At 51.3% G+C, this 19,440-nt stretch overlaps 2 protein-coding genes across 4 annotated transcripts in view; one reads left to right on the plus strand and one right to left on the minus strand.

Moving 5' to 3' along the window:
* PIGU (phosphatidylinositol glycan anchor biosynthesis class U) overlaps positions 1 to 10,070 on the plus strand; it is a 117,707-nt gene extending 107,637 nt beyond the window's left edge. Inside the window, exon 12 of one of the 2 annotated variants that reach the window (XM_017513845.1) lies at positions 9,707 to 10,070. In XM_017513845.1, the coding sequence (XP_017369334.1) occupies positions 9,707 to 9,820 (114 nt within the window). In that variant the 3' untranslated portion in view covers positions 9,821 to 10,070. The remainder of the gene's footprint in view (positions 1 to 9,706) is intronic. The other variant, XM_017513852.2, reaches the window with a different exon arrangement.
* A 162-nt stretch (positions 10,071 to 10,232) lies between these two features.
* MAP1LC3A (microtubule associated protein 1 light chain 3 alpha) lies at positions 10,233 to 12,448 on the minus strand. 2 transcript variants are annotated; one of them, XM_017513916.2, is made up of 5 exons: positions 11,669 to 12,448; positions 11,290 to 11,345; positions 11,095 to 11,201; positions 10,644 to 10,813; positions 10,233 to 10,389 (listed from the first exon to the last, which is right to left on the minus strand). In XM_017513916.2, exons 1-4 carry the CDS (start codon positions 11,706 to 11,708, stop codon positions 10,651 to 10,653), a joined length of 366 nt encoding a protein of 121 aa, XP_017369405.1. In that variant the 5' UTR covers positions 11,709 to 12,448; the 3' UTR covers positions 10,233 to 10,389; positions 10,644 to 10,650. The 2 variants fall into 2 exon arrangements, with proteins under 2 accessions (XP_017369405.1, XP_017369397.1); XM_017513908.2 differs by having other exon boundaries at positions 10,233 to 10,813.
* Positions 12,449 to 19,440: the final 6,992 nt, after the last annotated feature.

The following is a 19,440-nucleotide window of genomic DNA, read 5'->3' on the forward strand; positions in this document are numbered from 1 at the left end:
TTTTGTATTTTTAGTAGAGACAGGGTTTCACCATGTTGGCCAGGATGGTCTCAATCTCTTGACCTCGTGATCCACCCGCCTCGGCCTCCCAAAGTGCTGGGATTACAGATGTGAGTCACCGCGCCTGGCCAGGAGCTTGTTTTTTTTGATTAGGGTAGGCCAGGCGTGGTGGCTCACACCTGTAATCCCAGCACTTTGAGGGGGTGGGTGGATCATTAGGTCAGGAGATGGAGACCATCCTAGCTAACACAGTGAAACCCCATCTCTACTAAAAATACAAAAAATTAGGTGGGTATGGTGGCACGCACCTGTAGTCCCAGCTACTCAGAAGGCTGCGGCAGGAGAATTGCTTGAACCCAGGAGGCGGAGGTTTCAGTGAGCTGAGAAATCGCCACTGTACTCCAGCCTGGGAGTACAGTGAGACTGTACTCCGTCTCAAAAAAAAAAAAAAAAAAAAAGGTAAAGTGCCGCACTCACCTTAATTCTGTTTAAAAACAGGGAACATAAGAAAATCTTCTCCTAAAATTATAATTAATAGTGGCTCATGTTTCATGAGAGCTTACTAGGGGCTGGCCCCATGTGATCCCTATAATCTGGTCATGTGCTCAGATGGCCTTCCAAAGCTTTCTGTGTGCATTTACATGAACTCACAGGCTTATGGAAAAAGAGGCTTATTTGTGTGTGGGTATATGTGTTTTATGATTGACATAATGGTGAAAGTACAACTTCTTTTCCATTTCAGTAAAACATCTTGGTGATCTTTCCTCACTCATACTTGAGAGGAACCTCCTTTTTATTTGAGTTCAACATGTATGAACTCACCACAGTTTACATAACTACTCTACTGACAGTCCTGTGCATTGTTTTCCTTTTTTTCTTTAATTATAAGGAATTTACTCCTCATATCAGCCCTTTGAAGGAAGTACTATTATTGTTATTATTGTGATGATGATACAGATGAGGAAACTGAGGCTTCGAAGGGTTAGAGACTTACCCAAACTCACAAAGCTGGGAAGGAGTGTGTTTATTCACAGTCTTGTTTGTCATACCCTCTTAGTAGACTGTGTGTTCCATTAGGGTGAGCCCTGGATCTGTCTTGTTCATGGCTATATCCCCAGCACCAAGAAGACTATTCAATAACTAATTATTGAGGAAAAATTGAATGAGCTGGGATCAGAAACCACATTTTATGACCTAACAATTCTGTACACCCTAACCTCCCCGTTCTGATCCCTGTTTTGGTCAGAGCTGGGCCTGTGGCTAGTCCGCTGGATTCCTAGGGGGTCAGAGCCAGAGCCCCATTCCCCTTGTATCCCAGTGGCTGGCCTGAGAGCTCCATGCCTGCCCTGTGTCTACATCTAAAACAGACTTCTCGTCTGCCTGCCCTTCCTTTTTTAAATTTTATTTTAGTGGGCTGGTTGCAGTAGCTCATGCCTGTAATCCCAGCACTTTGGGAAGCTGAGGTGGGCAGATTGCTTGAGCTCAGGAGTTTGAGACCACCTTGGGCAACATGGCAAAAGCCCATCTCTACAAAAAATACAAAAATTAGCTAGGTGCAGTGGCATGCTACCTGTAGTCCCAACTATTCAAGAGGCTGAGGCAGGAGAATTGCTTGAGCCCGGTAGGCAAAGGTTGCAGTGAGTCGAACTTGCGCCACTGCACTCCGTCCTGGGTGACAGGAGTGAAAATGTCTCAAACAAATTTTTTTTTTCATTTCATTTCATTTTTTTTTCTTTTTGAGACAGGGTCTTGCTGTGTTGCCCAGGCTAGAGTGCAGTGGCACAGTAACAGCTCACTGCAGCCTCGACCTTTTAGGCTCGAGAGATTCTCCCACCTTAGCCTCCCAAGTAGCTGGAACTACAGGCATGCCACCACTCCTGGCTACTTTTCAAATTTTTGGTAGAGATAGAGTATTGCTATGTTGCCCAGGCTGGTCTCGAACTCCTGAGCTCAAGCCAAACTCCTGCCTTGGCCTCCCAAAATGCTCAGATTGCAGGTGTCAGCCACCACATCCAGCCAACCACCCACCCTTCCAAGCACATCTGGAACATCTGGAACCCTACTCCTCCAGCCACTGCCCCTTTGCCATGAGGGGCCAGCCCTGACCCCTCCCTGAACTGCAGACCCTCAGATACTGGACTGGCTTTGCGTTGGCTATTCTGCATTCTGTTTCGAGTGAGGCCTGAAGCCCGAGGCCTGACACCAACCTCCTGTGTGCTGCACCCTTCCCAGGACTCACTGTTCACTCCAACACAGACGAAACCACAATCCTGTCTCCTGGAGTTGCCCCTCAGTTGGCCTGATGTGTCATTTTGGGGAATGGGACCTATGAGGAAATGCTTGGGGACATGTTGGGTGGGTCGTTAGTGGCCGAGTGGCGTGTAGCCCCCATTGGGGGATGGCTCAAGACCCATTTCAGGTTTCTTCTGCAGGTTGTGTGTGGCCCGGGCTGTGCAAGATCCCAGGTCTTTGTGTGGGAAAGCTCATTCTCTCGACATATGGTGCCAGGCTGGAGCCCTTGTCCTCGTTCAGCTGGGTGTGCGTGTTTACTTTGCTTTTCCCAACTAGTGGCATTCTGTCAAGGTCTTAGTTCATTCCTTTGTCCCTCCAGGGCCTAGCATCCCAAGCTTGTCCCTCACAGGCCCTTCCCAGCCTCTTCTCCCCCACAACCAGAGTGACAAGAAGAGCCCAGGCTACATACAGCAGGACAAAGGCCACAGAAGGCCAGGGCTCTGGAAGCCCAAACGCTACAGTGACTCCAGCCCTGTCTGTCCTGGCTTACTGGTCTTGGGCACATCCAGTAACTCCTGGGAAGATAATTTATTTATTTGCATATACTGATTAGGTACCTACTATTCACTAGGCACTGTGCAATGGGTAAATGAGACATAGTCGTGCTTCCAAGGAGCCCTCAGTCTGTGGAGAGAAAGGAGAGGACATGGGCAGGACAGGGCAGCCTGACGTGCTGTGATCCCAGAGCTGGGCTGTTAAGGAGGCTTCCTAGGGGAGGTGGCCTCTAAGTGGATTCCTGAGGGATGGGTAGGATCTAACTGGGTTCTGTGGTTTTAGGTAGCAAGACCTGGCTGGTGGTGAAGGAAGGAGAGACAGAGGGTGAGAAGAGGAAGGAGGGAGCGAGGGAGGAACACTGCTGCTGGGAGCTTGGTGGGACTGGCTGTACCACTTGAGAGGGAATGAGGCCAATTCAGACAGCAGTGGTCAGACCACCTGGCCTTCACAGGTCTCTTATGCAGAGATCCAGACTGAGCCTTTGGCTTTCAGCTGAGGACAAATGTGATCAGATCCATGCTCTGAAAACCTCACTGTGCCAGGAAGAGCAGAGGTGAGCGGTGTGAGCCTGGCATCCAGGGCATCAGGGAGGAGGCTGCGGAAATCTGGGGGAGGTGGCAGTTGCCTCATTTTTCTCAAACTGGTAGGGTGGTTGTGAGGAGTGAATGTGGGAAAGCTTTTGCGAATTCAAAAGTGCCACCTAAAGGACAATTACTTGTAGCCCCATCCTCAGTCTCACCTTGTGACCTCACAGACCCTGAGACTGAGGTCCAGAGATGTCACTTGTTACTCTGCATCTTCAGAACTGGAGGTTGGAGCTTTCTCCTCTACTGTTTCCTCCCACATAGTGTCCACTCTGGCATGTAGGTTGTCGGGTTATGTCAAAGCCCTGTCCAGCTCCACAGTTGGCCGCCAGCCTCCTCTGCCTCCCAGCTTCCTGGATCCCAGGCAGGTGAGCAGAGGCTGCTGTACTTTGCCAACTGTGGTGGCCACATACATTCCCCCCAGTGCAGGCTGACTGTCAAACGTCAGTGTTGTCAACAGCAGCAGGAGGTCTGGGGAACCAGGACACACCTAGGTGATAGCACCTCCTTCTCTAGGAAGCTGCAGCCCTGGTGGTAGCCAAGGGTGCCCTCTTGAGCCCAGCAGTTTCAAGACACACTGGATTAACGACCTCTACTGGCTTTCCCCCAAAAAGTCAATCTCTCCGCTGAGTGACAGCTGTGAACTGCGGAGAGCAGCCTCCGCAGGGTGTCAGGGTACCTGAGGTGTCAGCACAGGCCTGGCATGGAGTAGGACTCAGTTCATGTGGGTACAGACCCTGGGAGGTTGTGGAAGAACTCAGGGTTGGGCCTCTGACAGGTAGGATTGGCCCCTAGCCCTTCGCTTCCTACCATGCAATGTTTTGCAGGGCCCATGACCCCTGAGCTTCCCTTCTCTGTGTGGGGATTGTCAGCCCTACCCTGGGGTGTTGGAAAGGGACAATGTTGTTTTTTTAAGGGCCTGGCCCAGGGCAGACACTCAGAAGATGTTCATTTCCCAGTCTCTGCATCCTGCCCTGCACTGGAGCATGTTCTGGGCATTTCATTCTACTTCTGATTCGCCCTGTCTGTCCCTGGTCACCCCTTTATCAGCTAGCTGCCCCATGAGCTCTTCATCATGGCCCCAGGGGAGGTGGCCCTGGAGCCCTCATGGCTGCCACAGAGAGGAATGTGGACTGAACCGTCCCCGGGGGCAGCGCTGAGAGGGTGAAGACCAGCAGACAACTCAGAGAGAGCTGACCCTGTGCAGGGTCTGGGGCCGTAGAGCTGGAGGAAACGCAGCCCTGTTTGGTTGGGAGGCCAGTAGGCAGTGGCTTCACTTCAGGGTCCACGTAACTGAGTGCAGGGGTAGAGAGGACTCCTGGCAGAAGATGAGCCTCTGAGGGATGAGTGGGAGCTGTAGCGCTGCTGTACGGGCATGGGGAGCCAGGGAACTTCTGAGCAGGGAGCGTGCATGTATATGTGTGCATCTGTGTGTGTCTGAGTGTGCATGTGTGTCCAGAGAGAATGAGGTGGGCCTTCCAGCAGAAGATGGCTGCGGGACGAGAAGTGGGCAAGTCTGAGAGGGGGATTGGCAAGGCAGTATTTCAGCCACATTGGGTAGGACCCAGAGACCTGAGGGCACAGAGGGACAGGCATTTTCTGGGGTCCCTAACTCTGGCACAGAGACTAGAGGAGCCCGTCATTGTCGGTAACAAGCTACAGCTTATTACTGTCATTTTACAGATGAGGAACATGCAGCTCAGGAGACGGGAAGAGACTTAACAACATCACACAGCCACTGACTCACCCACGCAAATTCCATACCCCCTTGCCCAGCTTGCCCATGTCCAGACTGGGCAAAGGGGCTCTGGGTCTGCAGCTGCTGTGTTGGCTGCATCCTAAGGCCTCTGGGAAATCCCTGCTCCTCATGACCCAGATGGAAAGCCCCAAGGTCAGAAGAGGTTGTTCTGGCTATAGGCTTCCCTCTGAAAAGGCCAGGCCTCTGGGCCAGCCTGGTGTCCTCTCCCTGGGGGCAAGGTGCCCACTCAGGACTGATGACACTCAGGGCTGTTTGCCCAAGCCACTCACAGGGCTCTTCCTGCCACCCCGTGTATCCTGCAGATTTCCACACACACAGCACAGTTCACAGTCTTAGCCCTGGACACCCGTATACACACCCACCACCAGGAGTCCACCATTCATATCCTCCTGTACTTGTTCCATCACGGTGTCCGTCCCTCAGTCCATCTTATTTTTTTAGTGTATTTCAAATTGAAATGCAGACATCAGTACATTTCCTGCTAAATCTTTCAGCATGTGTATCATTAACTAGAGTTCAATATTTATTTACGTTTTTCTTATGTAAAATTGCAGGGGAAACTGCAAATCTTGTATGTACATTTGCCAAAGCCCTCTTTCACTCAGCAAAATATTTTGAGTTTGTTACATATAACAATAGTTCATTGCTGTTAATTTTTTTCCTGTTTTAAGAGATGGGGTCGGCCGGGCACAGTGGCTCACGCCTGTAATTCCAGCACTTTGGGAGGCCAAGGCGGGCAGATCACAAGGTCAAGAGATCGAGACCATCCTGGCCAACAAGGTGAAACCCCATCTCTATTAAAAATACAAAAAAAAATATTAGCTAGGCATGGTGGCATGCGCCTGTAGTCCCAGCTACTCGGGCGGCCGAGGCAGGAGACTCGCTTGAACCCAGGAGATAGGTTGCAGTGAGCCGAGATCACCACTGCACTCCAGCCTGGTGACAGAGTGAGACTCCATCTCAAAAAATAAAATAAGAGATGGGGTTTTGCTATGTTGCCCAGGTTGGTCTCAACCTTTTGGGCTTAAGCAATCCCCTTGCCTCAGCTTCCCGTGTAGCTGGGATTACAAGCACAAGCCACCATTCCCATCTAGTTAATTGCTTTTTTGAAATAAACTTTTCATTTTAGAATCACTTTAGATTTACAGAAAAGTTGCAGAGATAGAACAGAGCTCCTGTAAGCCCCCACCCAGTTGCCTAAGTTGTTAACATTTTATGTTACCATGATGTGTTTGTCAAAACTAAGAAACCGATGTGTTACTATTAGTCTGAAACACTAGACTTGATTTGGATTTCCTGTATTTCCACTCACATCCTCTTTTTATGCCAGGACCCCATCCAAGGGTCCATGTTACATTTAAGGTCACATCTTCTCAATGTCCTCTGCTTTGCGTCTTAGTCTTTCCTGACTTGTCATGACCTTGACAGTTGAGGAGCACTGGCCAGGCATCTTGTAGACTGTCCCCAAGTTTAGGTTTGTCTGATGCTTTTCTTAGGATTATCCTGGGGTTGTGGGTTTTTAGAAAGAATACTCCAGGCGAAGTGCCCTTCTCATCACATCTGTTGGGGTACATGCTAGCCATGTGATTTCATGCTGATGTTTACCTCCAACACGTGGTTAGGACAGTGATGGCCAGGTTTCTCCACTGGAAAGTTTACTCTTTTCCCTTTCCCTGCTCCTCAGCTGGAAGTGAGTGACCAAGTCTAGACCACCCTGGGCTTAGGGGATGTGGAGTGGACAAGAATTAAGCTCCTTCTGAGGGAGGGGAGCATATCTGCCTACAATGTTTGGAATTCTTCTGGAAGGAAGATTTATCTCTTCCCCCCCTATTGATATATTGATTCATTCCTTTATTGGCTGATTTGTTTTTAATTGAAGTTTTACTTTTTTTTTTGGAGACAGAGTTTCACTCTTGTTGCCCAGGCTTGAGTGCAGCGGCGCAATCTTGGCTCACCACCACCTCCGCTTTCCAGGTTCAAGTGATTCTCCTGCTTCAGCCTCCTGAGTAGCTGGGACTATGGGTGCACGCCACCACACCCAGCTAATTTTTGTATTTTTAGTAGAGATGGGTTTTCACCATGTTGGCCAGGATGGTCTCGATCTCTTGACCTTGTGATCCGCCTGCCTCAGCCTCCCAAAGTGCTGGGATCACAGGGGTGAACCACCGCACCCGTCCTAATTTTGTATTTTTAGTAGAGATGGAGTTTCTCCATGTTGGTCAGACTGGTCTCGAACTCCCACCTGCCTCAGCCTCCTAAAGTGCTGGGATTACAGGCATTAGCCACTGTGCCCGGCCGAAGTTTTTTTTTTTATTAACAGAATACATGTATGTAGCTTACAAAGTAAAGGCTTATAGGGGAAAAGAAGAGCTACCTAAAATCTTACAATTATTTCTTCTGGTACTTCAACAACATGCTTACTCTTCTATGTGTACTTTTTTCCATTTTATATTAGGTTGGATCATATCAAATTGCCAGCATTCAACCATTTTATCTGCAAACATGGCAGTTTCATATGGTCCAACCTAATAACCTAATATTTTTCTTCCTACTTCTTGTCCAGATGATTGTTGTGTGACATGGAGTTGCCTTATTTTGATTGGTTGTGGATGTGACTGCACCTGTCCCTCATCTGACCTGGTTCAGGGATCAGCCTCTGAGCTCAGCCACTGCTTCAGGCTCCTCCTGCCCAGATGGCATCTTGGGCCTGGGTGAGAAGGGCCGCAGGGTAGGAGGTCAGCCTTTGCTGTGATCGCTGCCCCCTAATGTGCCAGCCTGGAGCTGCCAGCTGGACAGCTGGGGGCAGGGCCTCGGGGGCTGCCTGAGCTCTGTCTGCTTTGCTGACACTGTGGCCAATCTCGTGCCCATCAGTGAACTGGGCCCCAGGCAGACCACCTTGCTGGGTCCATGGCCATTGGTCCAGTGCTCCAGGTTGGCCTTAGGCCAACCATTGAACCCTTTGAGCCTCAGTTTCCCCATCTGTTTAAGATGAGGATTGTTAAACCTTCCAGATGGGCTTCTGTGGTGATAGAACGGCAGGTACTTGTCCTGAGGCCATCAGAGCTGCTGGTGACAGGACACCTTCCTGAAGTCCTCCAGGTACCTCTGATCTCTCCTTAGCTGCTATTGTGTTACCTTTAGGTGAGTGAGAAGCTGCCCAGGACAGGGTGCTGGGGTCTGGAGGTCTAGATCCCAGGCTTAGCTCAACCTCTGTCTTGCCCCAAGACCATAGCCAAGGGTTTCTCTGCCTCATTCTCCCCATCTGTGCCAAGTGGTGGTTGGTGTCAATCCTCTGAGAGGCCTCCAGGTGCCTGAAAGCTGTGGCGTTTGCAGTGTGAGCCCCCATCCCCTCATCCTTCTCTGGGGCTGGGCCCTGCTCACCCTGCTTCAGGTACCAGAGGTCTTGAGCTGCTTGGGCTGACTGGGATTGTAGACTCCGGGTCTGGTGTGTAGGGCCCTTGGCAAATCGTCCTTGAAGAGACAGTGGAGCTGAGCTCCTAGGCCCCCTTTGATTCTGTGTATGGCCCAGAATGGGACAAACTGAGCTGGGCACAGAGATACCATAGTGACAGAACCACTCAAAGACCCTGCCCTGATGGAGGACCTGGGCCAGGGGAGGAGGCACAGTCAGGCTGCCAGCTGAATGGAAAATTGCACTTTGGATGAGTCTGTGTTACTGAGTAGAGATTAGTGGGGCTAAGACCTAATCTTGGCGGGGGGGGGGTGGCGGGGGGCAAGTGATCCTTCCTGAGACCTGAAGGGTAAGCAGCTGTCGACTAGATGAACGGGGAGAGAACATTCCAGGCAGAAGAAACAGTAAAGATCCTGCAATGGGATTAGGTGGAGCCAGGAGAGGGTAGGCAGGGACCTGGGCAAGGTCTCAGAGCGCCAGGGAGTTTGAGCTTTGCCCTAAGGCATGGGAAGCCTTTGGAGGATTTGAAGGCTGGAAGTAACACGATCAGATGTGGGTTTTGAAAAGCTCCCTCTGGCTGCCAGGGAGAATGGGGTGGGCATGAGTTTGAGAGGAGGGAGCCCAGGGACTAAGCTTTGTTGTTTAGATGACAGTGGCTCTGTTAGAGTAGTGACTGTGGGGATGTATTGAAAGGGTGGATTTGAGTTTAGGAGGTAGAATTGACAGGTCATCGTGGCTTGATGTATGAGAGAAGTGTCAGGCAATTTTGTGGCCTGGGCACCTGGGTGGAAGATGGGGGCATGGATGCCCAGTGGGATAAGTGGGTTTGACAGGGGAAAGGTGAGGAGTTTGATGTGGACCTGGCTGGGGTGGAAGTGCCTGTCAGAGGGGGCACAGGCCTGTGGTTGCACAGGCACCAGGCTGGCATTCAAGGCCAGAACTTAGGATGGAGGTGTAGACCATGGGTGGGGGCAAGGGGAGTCTGGGCAGCTTCTGAGAGGTCGAGTACGGGCCCTGAGGTGGGGCCCTGGGCAGGGCCTCTCCAGTGATTGTTGATTCAGGGCCAAGCAGGGGCTCTGTCTCCTATCACCTGCCAGCCACTCAGGGGTCCTGGGTTCAGGGGGTGGTACCCTGCAGCACCTCACATCCTCTCTCTCTCCCCAGATCCTGCTCATCTCTGATTACTTCTATGCCTTCCTGCGGCGGGAGTACTACCTCACACACGGCCTCTATTTGACTGCCAAGGACGGCACAGAGGCCATGCTTGTGCTCAAGTAGGCCTGGCTGGCACAGGGCTGTGCGGACCTCAGGGGCGGGAAGCTGGGCCAGGCCCTCCAGCCAGAGTTGCCAGCAGGCGAGTCCTTGGGCAGAAGAGGTTCAAGTCCAGAGTCACAAGTCTCTGGTACCAAAAGGGACCCATGGCTGACTGCAAGGCCTGTGGGGAGGAACTGGGAGCTCTGGAAAAGGCAGGTGAGCAGGGCTTGTTAGGTTGTGGCTACTTAATAAATGGTTTTTGTTACGAAGCCTACCCTGGGCCCACATCTGCGTTGCACTCCTAGAGGGGGTGGCCCCTAATAATGTTCTGGAATACTACACACAGGTGTGGGTTTCCGGTGTGCCGGAGCCCAGGGATGGTGCAGACAACCCCACCAGCACCCTCCTTACTCCCAAGCAAGCAGCTGGAGGCACAGGGCCAGGCAGGCCTGAGCAATCTTTATTCTGCAGAGGGACAATGACCACAGATCCATACGCCATGTGGAGACTGAGGGGTGGGGGGCCAGTCTTTCAGGGGTGGGCAGGTCCAGGTGGTGGGCAGAGCCTCTGGTGGGTGAGGGGCAGGCAGGGGCCTAAAAAAAAGATGAACCACACAGCAGGGGTGCTGGGGGATGTTCCTCACCCTCCCCCGTCCCAGCCAGCACCCAGACGGGCAACCCTAACAAAACCACCCGGGGCAGAGTAGGTGGGTTGGTGCCATCTGACTAGGGGCCACATCCCTCCCCAGCCCACCCTAAGCAGAGGCAGCTCAGTTCAGGAACCAGGGGTTTTCTGGGCAGGGCCTGACCGGGCTCCCCCCCACTCCCAGGCCAACCCCCCCCCCTACTGCTGGCTCAGAAGCCGAAGGTTTCCTGGGAGGCGTAGACCATGTAGAGGAAGCCGTCCTCATCTTTCTCCTGCTCGTAGATGTCCGCGATGGGCGTGGACACGCTCACCATGCTGTGCTGGTTCACCAGCAGGAAGAAGGCCTGAGTGGGGTTCAGCTGCAGGCGGCGCCTGAGGCGGGCGGGAGGGCGTGCGGCTGTGAGGGACTTGGCTGCAGGGCAGGCACAGCCCTGACCCCCAGAATGATTCCCAGCCTTTCACATCCATCCTCACCCCAGCTCTCACCTCTGACCCGACTCCAACTGCAGCCCCGACCTTGACCTTTCCAGCCGCCCCAGAACAGGGGCCCACCGCCCAGTCCCATTACTCCTGATCCCATTCCCACCCCTCTCGGCGGGAACCCCACTCCCCGCCCGACCCAAGCTGCCTCCTGGCTGCGGCTGCCCACGCACCGGATGATCTTGACCAACTCGCTCATGTTGACATGGTCCGGGACCAGGAACTTGGTCTTGTCCAGGACGGGCAGCTGCTTCTCACCCTTGTAGCGCTCGATGATCACCTGGGAGCGGGGCAGGCGGGCAGGGGTTCGTGTCGGGGGTGCGCGAGGCGCAGCCAGGGCGGAGCAGGGCTAGGGGCGCGGGACTCACCGGGATCTTGCTGGGGTGCTGGTCGCGGATCTGCTGTACCTCCTTACAGCGGTCGGCTGCGGATGGCGGCCGGACCTTGAGGCAGGGCTGGGCCCGGCCCAGGTCCTCCCCGTGTCTCCGCCCCGCCTGTCCCCAAGGGGCGGCCCCCAGCCCCGCCCCAGCTCCAGCCCCCGCCCCCGGGGCCGTCAGGCCCCACAGCCCCTAGCACCTATCGTGGTGGGGAGGTGGGTGGCCCCCGCCCAGGCTGGAGTCAGCCTCCCAGCCCGAGGGTCCGGCTGGAGCCTGACGTCACAGGGCTGACGTCACCTGCGGTAGCCGGGGTCTGCCGGGCTCCCGGGTACCCCTGCTCCGAGCTCACAGCTTGCCCGCGGGGCCTCACCAAAGCTCCGCCGTTGCTTGAAAGGCCGGTCTGAGGGCATCGCGCGGGCCCGGTTGGGCGCGCAGGCCGGGGCTCTGGGACGTGGGGATGTGGCTGCGGTTTGGGGGCTCCGGGGGCTCCGTGCCTCACGCTCAAGGGCTCCGGGACTCGCGCTGAGCGCGGCGGCGGCGGCTGCGGGAGGTAACTCGCCCAGTGACGTCAGGTCACAACATTCCTTAAAGGGGAGGCCGGCGCACCGCTCCCATTGGGCCGACGCACAACCTGCCCGCCCGGGCTCGTGACGTCACGGCGCAGAGAGCCTGGGTCCCCGGCTCGGGACGCGAGGGGCGGGGCTCCTGGGAGCGTCACAGTCTGTGACGTCATGGCCGGCCCAGGAGCCTCTCGCAGCGCGGAGCTCGAGTGAGGTCTGGAGGGCGGCGGGGCTGCCATGGCTGAGGGAATGGGCGGGCCAGGCTGCAGCCCCGCGGCACCGCTTCCTACCCTCACCGAGTCTGTGCCAGGCCTGACGCGATTCTGGGCACCGTGGGAAACAGCCGGAGCCAAAGGCTGGCGCCTTCAAGGGGCTTAGGGCGAGAGACGGGAGAAGGTGCAGGAGGCACAGTCAGACACAGGATCAAGCAAGACATTACAAAAGAAGGCCCAGGTTTGAAAAGGAATTCTAGAATTGACAAGTAGAGCCATGGAAATTCAGGTCTCAGAGGATGAGGTGTAGGACAGCAGAAGAGAATTCGTGGACCTGGAGGCTGATCGGAAGCAGCTCACCAGAGACAGGTGATGGAGAATAAAAAGGAAAAAGCCACAGATGGCAATGCCGGGAGACCTCACAGGCCGGAGCAGAGCTCCTTTCAGAGGCGAGCACTGAAAGACCTGCAGAGGCAATTCCTGAAGGAGAGCTGCCAGAAGTGATTCTTAAAATCCAGAGTAGAATGCACACACCGGAGATGAACATCTGGACACTCTAGTGAATTTGCAGAACTCCAAAGACTACGCGATTTTAAAAGCGACGATGGATTTTTTAAATTACACCAATAACAGACTTCTCAGCAGCAAACATAGAAGCTAGAGTAAAATGTAACTTTTTACACCCTGAAGGAAAAATGCCGTCGAGTTGTTGATCCATGATTTAAGAGTTAAGGAGAAGTAAAGATATGTTGTGACAAAGAGTTTACACAAAAGACCATTGCTGAAATTATTTTTTGGGGGGGAGTGGGACGGAGTCTCATTCTGTCGACCAGGCTGGAGTGCAATGGCACCATCTCAGCTCGCTGCAAGCTCCACTTCCCAGGTTCAAGCGATTTCTCCTGCCTCAGGCTCCTGAGTAGCTAGGACTACAGGTGCGTGACACCACACCCGGCTAATTTTGTATTTTTAGTAGAGACGGGGTTTCAGCATGTTGGTCAGGATAGTTTTGATCTGATCTCGTGATCCATCCGCCTCAGCCTCCTAAAGTGCTGGGTTACAGGCGTGAGCCACTGCGCGCGGCCGCTGAAATAATTTTTAAAGAATGTACTTCGGTAATAAGGACATGGAACCCAAAAGGAAGAAATTAGACGGAAAAATGGTGAGCAAATTGGTAAACGTGAGTAAATCTAAACAAGCATTTAATATGCAACATGAATAATAATGATTAATTTGTGGGCTACAGCAACAAGATGTATGAGACACAAGAACTTGGAAGACTGAGAAGGCAATCAGAGTTAAGGTGTTCTCGGAAGTTAGATTTGTTTGAGAGGTGGGTAAAGAGACTGAGGATTGTCTGGCTTTGTAAAGTTAGGTGAGTATTTCAGATATTTAAGAGGGATCACCAAATGAGTAGAAACGGAGGCCGGGCACGGTGGCTCACGCCTGTAATCCTAGCACTTTGGGAGGCCGCGGTGGGTGGATCACCTGAGGTCAGGAGTTCAAGACCAGCCTGGCCATCACGGTGAAACCCCATCTTAAAAAAAAAAAAAAAAAAAAAAAAGAGTAGAAACGGAACTGTAACTGCCAATGCAGAGAAAAGGGTAGTGATGGGTATTAAAACTAATAGCAAAGTAAAGCAAAACAAAGTAAAAGGGATGGTAAATATATGGTACAAAACTAGAGGCAGAAAATGTGGTTTACCTTCACCTCTCAAAACACAGATTACCAGATGGGCCAAGAAAAAATAAAATGCAGCTCTATGCCGTTTACAAGAGGACATTTAAAACCTAAGGGCACCAAAAGCAAAAAGATGGAGGCTGGGTGCGGTGGCTCACGCTTGTAATCCCAGCACTTTGGGAGGTCGAGGCAGGCTGATCACTGGGTCAGGAGTTGGAAACCAGCCTGACCAACATGGTGAAACCTCATCTCTACTAAAAATACAAAAATTAGACAGGCATGGTGGTACACACCTATCCTGAGGCAGAAGAATCGCTTGAACCCTGGAGGCAGAGGCTGCAGTGAGCCAAGATTGTGCCACTGCATTGCAGCCTGGGCAACAGAGCAAGACTCAGCATCAAAAATTAAATTAAAATTTTTTTTTTAAATGTTAAGATGGAAAAAGATATGCTAGAGAAAGACTAACCAAAAGATGTACCTATAGAAAACTCAGACAAAATAGGCTTTCAGGCAGAAGATACTGGGGATAAAGAGAATCACCAGGAAATGAAAGGAGGAACTCTATGAAGAGAGAAAAGTTTTGAACTTCTATGTTCCAGGGTTTCTTTCTTTTTCCTTTTTTTTTTTTTTTTTAAGGCTGAAAATAGGCCAGGCACGGTGACTCATGTCCGTAATCCCAGGACTTTGGGAGACCGAGGTGGCCAGATAACTTGAGGCCAGGAGTTCAAGACCAGCCTGGCCAACATGGCAAAACCCTGTCTCTACTAAAAATACAAAAATTAGCTGGATGTGGTGGTGCATGCCTGTCATCCCAGCTACTTAGGTGGCTGAGGCAGAAGAATTGCTTGAACCTGCTATGTGGAGGTTGCAGTGAGTCGAGATTGTGCCACTACCCTCCAGCGTGGGTGACATACCTGAAATCCCAGCACTTTGGGAGGCCCAGACTGGAGAATTGCTTGAGCCCAAGAGTTCAGGGCTGCAGTGAGCTGTGAATGCACCTCTGCATTCCTACCTGGGTGACTAAATAAGACCCATTTCTTTAAAAAATAAAAAAATCAGATTTTTTTTCTGTCTCAAAAAACGGGAGGAGGGGTGCTGAAAATAGATTAAGAATACAAGGAGAAATTGCCAAGTTTTCCATCTTAGTGGGAGACATAAGACCTCTGTAAGTAACTAATAAACCAAACAACCCAAGGCCCGGACTGGAGAGTTGCTTGAGCCCAAGAGTTCAGGACTGCAGTGAGCTGTGAATGCACCTCTGCATTCCAACCTGGGTGACTAAATAAGACCCATTTCTTTAAAAAATAAAAAAATCAGATTTTTTTTCTGTCTCAAAAAACGGGAGGAGGGGTGCTGAAAATAGATTAAGAATACAAGGAGAAATTGCCAAGTTTTCCATCTTAGTGGGAGACATAAGACCTCTGTAAGTAACTAATAAACCAAACAACCCAAGGCCCGGACTGGAGAGTTGCTTGAGCCCAAGAGTTCAGGACTGCAGTGAGCTGTGAATGCACCTCTGCATTCCAACCTGGGTGACTAAATAAGACCCATTTCTTTAAAAAAATCAGATTTATAGCCTTATTACATAGAGTTATTACTTAGATAATATAGAAAATCAATGAGCAGAGTGTCAAAGAAATTTAAAAAGGAGTAATAGTGTAATCCCAGTATTTTGGGAGGCCCAGGTTGGAGAATCACTTGAGCCCAGAAGTTTGAGACCAGCCTGGACCACATAGTGAGACCCTGTTTCTAGGAAAATCAGAAAATTAGGCCAGGCTCAGTGGTTCATGCCTGTAATCCCAGCACTTTGGGAGGCCAAGGCAGGTGGATCACTTGAGGTCAGGAGTTTGAGACCATCCTGGCCAACATGGTGAAACCCCCTCTCTACTAAAAATACAAAAGTTAGCTAGGCAGGGTGGCGTGTGCCTGTAATTTCAGCTACTTGGGAGGCTGAGGCACAAGAATTGCTTGAATCCTGGAGGCAGAGGTTGGAGTGAGCCAAGATCATGCCACTGCACTCCAGCCTACGTGACAAGAGTAAGACTCTGTCTCAAAAAAATAAAAGAAAATTAGCTGGCTTTGGTGACATGCACCTATAGTCCCAACTGCTTGGGAAGCTGAAGTGGGAGGATCATTTGAGTGACAGAGTGAGGCCTTGTCTCAGAAAAACAAAAAATACTGGAGAAAAAAAAAAAAAAAAAACTAGGCCAGGTGTGGTAGCTCACACCTGTAATCATAGCACTTTGGGTGGCCAAGGCAGGCAGAACACAAGGTCAAGAGATCGAGACTATCCTGGCCAACATGGTAAAATCCTGTCCCTACTAAAAATACAAAATTAGCTGGGCATGGTGGCACGCGCCTGTAATCCCAACTACTGGAATGCTGAGGCAGGAGAATCGCTTGAACAACTACTGGAATGCTTGAGGCAGGAGGTGGAGGTCGCAGTGAGTCGAGTTTGTGCCACTGCATTGTAGCCTGGTGGGAGAGCGAGACTCCATCAAAAAATAAAAAAAGAAAGAAAAAGAAAACCCAACCTACAGTAAGCATGTACTTAAAGGTAAAACACCATACTATGTGATGAAACATGAAATATTCTTTTTAAAGCCAGGAACAAATATCCTGTAAACACAATTCAATATTGTATGGTGTCCAGAGCACCAAGACAAAAAAAGGAGCAAATCTGTCATTCCCAGCTAGGAAATCCAGGAGAATCTACACACAGTGAAAGACTGGTAACTAATGACGTTTGAGGACACCTGCTAGGTAATAAGTTCAGAGGAATGTGGATCGATGGGCCCTTTCCACTGCTGCTGGGAGTGTAAGTGACCTCAGCGACACTGGAGAGCAATTTGGCACAACTGACCCAAATGAAGATGCCCATGTCCTTCCTACAAACCAGGAATTCTACTGTGTGCACGCCCAGGAGCCCAGGGAAACATGGGTAAGAATGTTTATTGTAACATTTTCATAATAGCAAAAAGTTGGGAACCATCTAAATGTCTTATTCAGTAGTTTGCTATGTGTTCCTGTAACAGAACCACACGCTATTTAATGAAAGACGGAGAGGAGTCAGTGAGCACTGCCCTTAAAGGGCCGGATGGTAAATGTTTTAGGCTTTGTAGGCCATGTGGTCTTCAGCAACCACTTGGTTCTATTATAGTGGCCTTAGCCAACCCAAATGGGTTTGGCTTCATCTGGATAAAACTTTATTTGCTAAAACAGACAGACTTTGCCAAGGGCCTTGGTTTGCCGAGTCTTGATCAAGAGCTGTGTGTCAAACTGGACAAACCTCACACACTCAGTGCCACAGAAGTTTAAATGTGACCGGGCCCATCGAGAGCAGCCAAATAACTGAGTCAGCCATGGCCCTGGGATGTGATTACACCTGTCCTTTGTCAGACCCAGCCCTGAGCTGAGGCCAGGGTGGAGGAGGAGTGCCCCAAGTCCCAAGCTCTGAGCTTTGCCCTGCCTACAGTCAGCAGGGCTGACTGGACCTCCAGTCCCTCCCCTGCCCCATTGCCCCTGAATCCAGTGGCCTGGCCTCTACTTCATGTGTCTGCTTGAATGAAAAACAGACATCTCAAACTTGACCTGTGTACAACAAGCCTATCGTCTTCCCCTAAAATGGGCTCCAGCTGTAATTGTCTCCCTTTTTCAGGCCAAAAACCTCAGTCATTTTTGAGACAGAGTTTCACTCTCCCAAGCAGGAAATGCAGTGGTACGATCACAGCTCACTGCAACCTCCACATCCCGGGTTCAAGTGATTTTCCTGCCTCAGCCTCCCGAGTAGCTGGGATTACAGGTGTATGCCACCTCACCCGGCTAATTTTTGGATTTTTAGTAGAGACGGGGTTTCACCATTTTGGCCAGGCTGGTCTCAAACTCCTGACCTCAGGCGATCTGCCCGCCTCAGGTTCCCAAAGTGCTGGGATTATAGGTGTGAGCCACCCCACCTGGCTTCCTCAGAGTCTTTTTTCTTTCTTTTTTTTTTTTGAGACGGAGTTTCACTCTTGTTACCCAGTCTGGAGTGCACTGGCGTGATCTGAGCTCACCGCAACCTCTGCCTCCTGGGTTCAAGCAATTCTCCTGCCTCTGCCTCCTGAGTAGCTGGGACTACAGGCTGCGCCACCATGCCCAGCTAATTTTTTTGTATTTTTAGTAGAGACGGGGTTTCACCATGTTGACCGGGATGGTCTCTATCTCTTGACCTCATGATCCACCCGCCTCGGCCTCCCAAAGTGCTGGGATTATAGGTGTGAGCCACTGCTCCCAGCCCAGAGCCATTCTTAATCCTTCCTTTCCTTTACCACCCTCTTCCACCACTCCTGCTCCACTCCCAATCCATCCTCAAATCCTGTCAGTTCCACCTTTAAGATTCTCCAGAATCTGACCACAACTCACCGCTGCCACCTCTGCCACTAGGGCCACAGCCCCCACCACATCTTGCACAACTGCTGCTGTTGTCTCCTTGCTGTTTCTCCTGCCCTGGCTTTGCCTCCTTCAGTCTGCTCTCGGGACAGTGACCATAGCCCTCTTGTCCCCACATGCCCCTCTTAGAGCCAGTGGCTGATGGTGGCCCAGGAGGCTGTGGGATCTGGCTCCCAGCTGCTCCTCTGGCCTCCTGACTACTCCAGGAATCCCTGGCAGGCTCCTGCCCCAGGGTCTTTTCCTGGGACATCCTTCCCTGGGATCTCTGTGCCCCTCACCCTCACCTTGAGTTTTGGTTCAAGTGTCCTCTCAGGGAGGCCTTCCAATATGCTATATAATTTCTCTGGGCATTATGAAAGTGTTCGAACACTTGAAATAATAGTCCCCCTTATACCCAGTTACATTCTGCCATTAACAGTTGGCTCGGCTGGGCCCAGTGGCTCATGCCTGTAATCTCAGCACTGTGAGGGCCAAGGCGGGTGGCTCGCCTGAGGTCAGGAGCTTGAGGCCAGCCTGGCCAACCTGGCAAAACTCCATTTCTACTAAAAATACAAAAATTAGCTCGGCATGGTGGCACTCACTTGTAATCCCAGCCACTCGGGAGGCTGAGGCAGGACAATCACTTGAACCCAGGAGGTGGAAATTTCAGTTAGCTGAGATCGTACCACTGCACTCCACCCTGGGCGACAGAGCGAGATTCCATCTCAAACAAACAAAAACAGCTGGGTCCATCTGCTTTATCACATCTCTGTCCACCTTCCCTTTTTTTGAATTTCAGAGTAAGTTGCAGACGTCTGTTCACATTCTCCTCAGCCTTTCACATTCATGTCAGTATTTGGTTTCTTTTTTCTTTGGGGGTAAAATTCACATACAGTGAAATGCATAGGTGTCAAGTGTACTCTTTGGTGAATCTGAGAAGTACACACACTAATGTGACCCAAACTCCTTTCAAGATAGAGAACATGGCCGGGCGAGGTGGCTGACACCTGTAATCCCAACACTTTGGGAGGCCAAGGTTAGCAGACCACCTGAGCTCAGGAGTTCAGGACCAGCCTGGCCAACATGGGGAAACCCTGTCTCTACTAAAAATTAAAAAATTAGCTGGGTATGGCGGCAGGCTCCTGTAATCCTAGGTACTTGGGAGGCTGAGGCAGGAGAATGGCTTGAACCCCGGAGGCGAAGCTTGCAGTGAGTCAAAATCTCACCACTGCACTCCAGCCTGGGCAACATAGCAAGATTCCGACTCAAAAAAAAAAAAAGGAAAA

This window comes from Cebus imitator, unplaced genomic scaffold (assembly GCF_001604975.1).
Source record: "Cebus imitator isolate Cc_AM_T3 unplaced genomic scaffold, Cebus_imitator-1.0 Scaffold18, whole genome shotgun sequence".
In the NCBI taxonomy this organism is placed as follows: Eukaryota; Metazoa; Chordata; class Mammalia; order Primates; family Cebidae; genus Cebus; species Cebus imitator.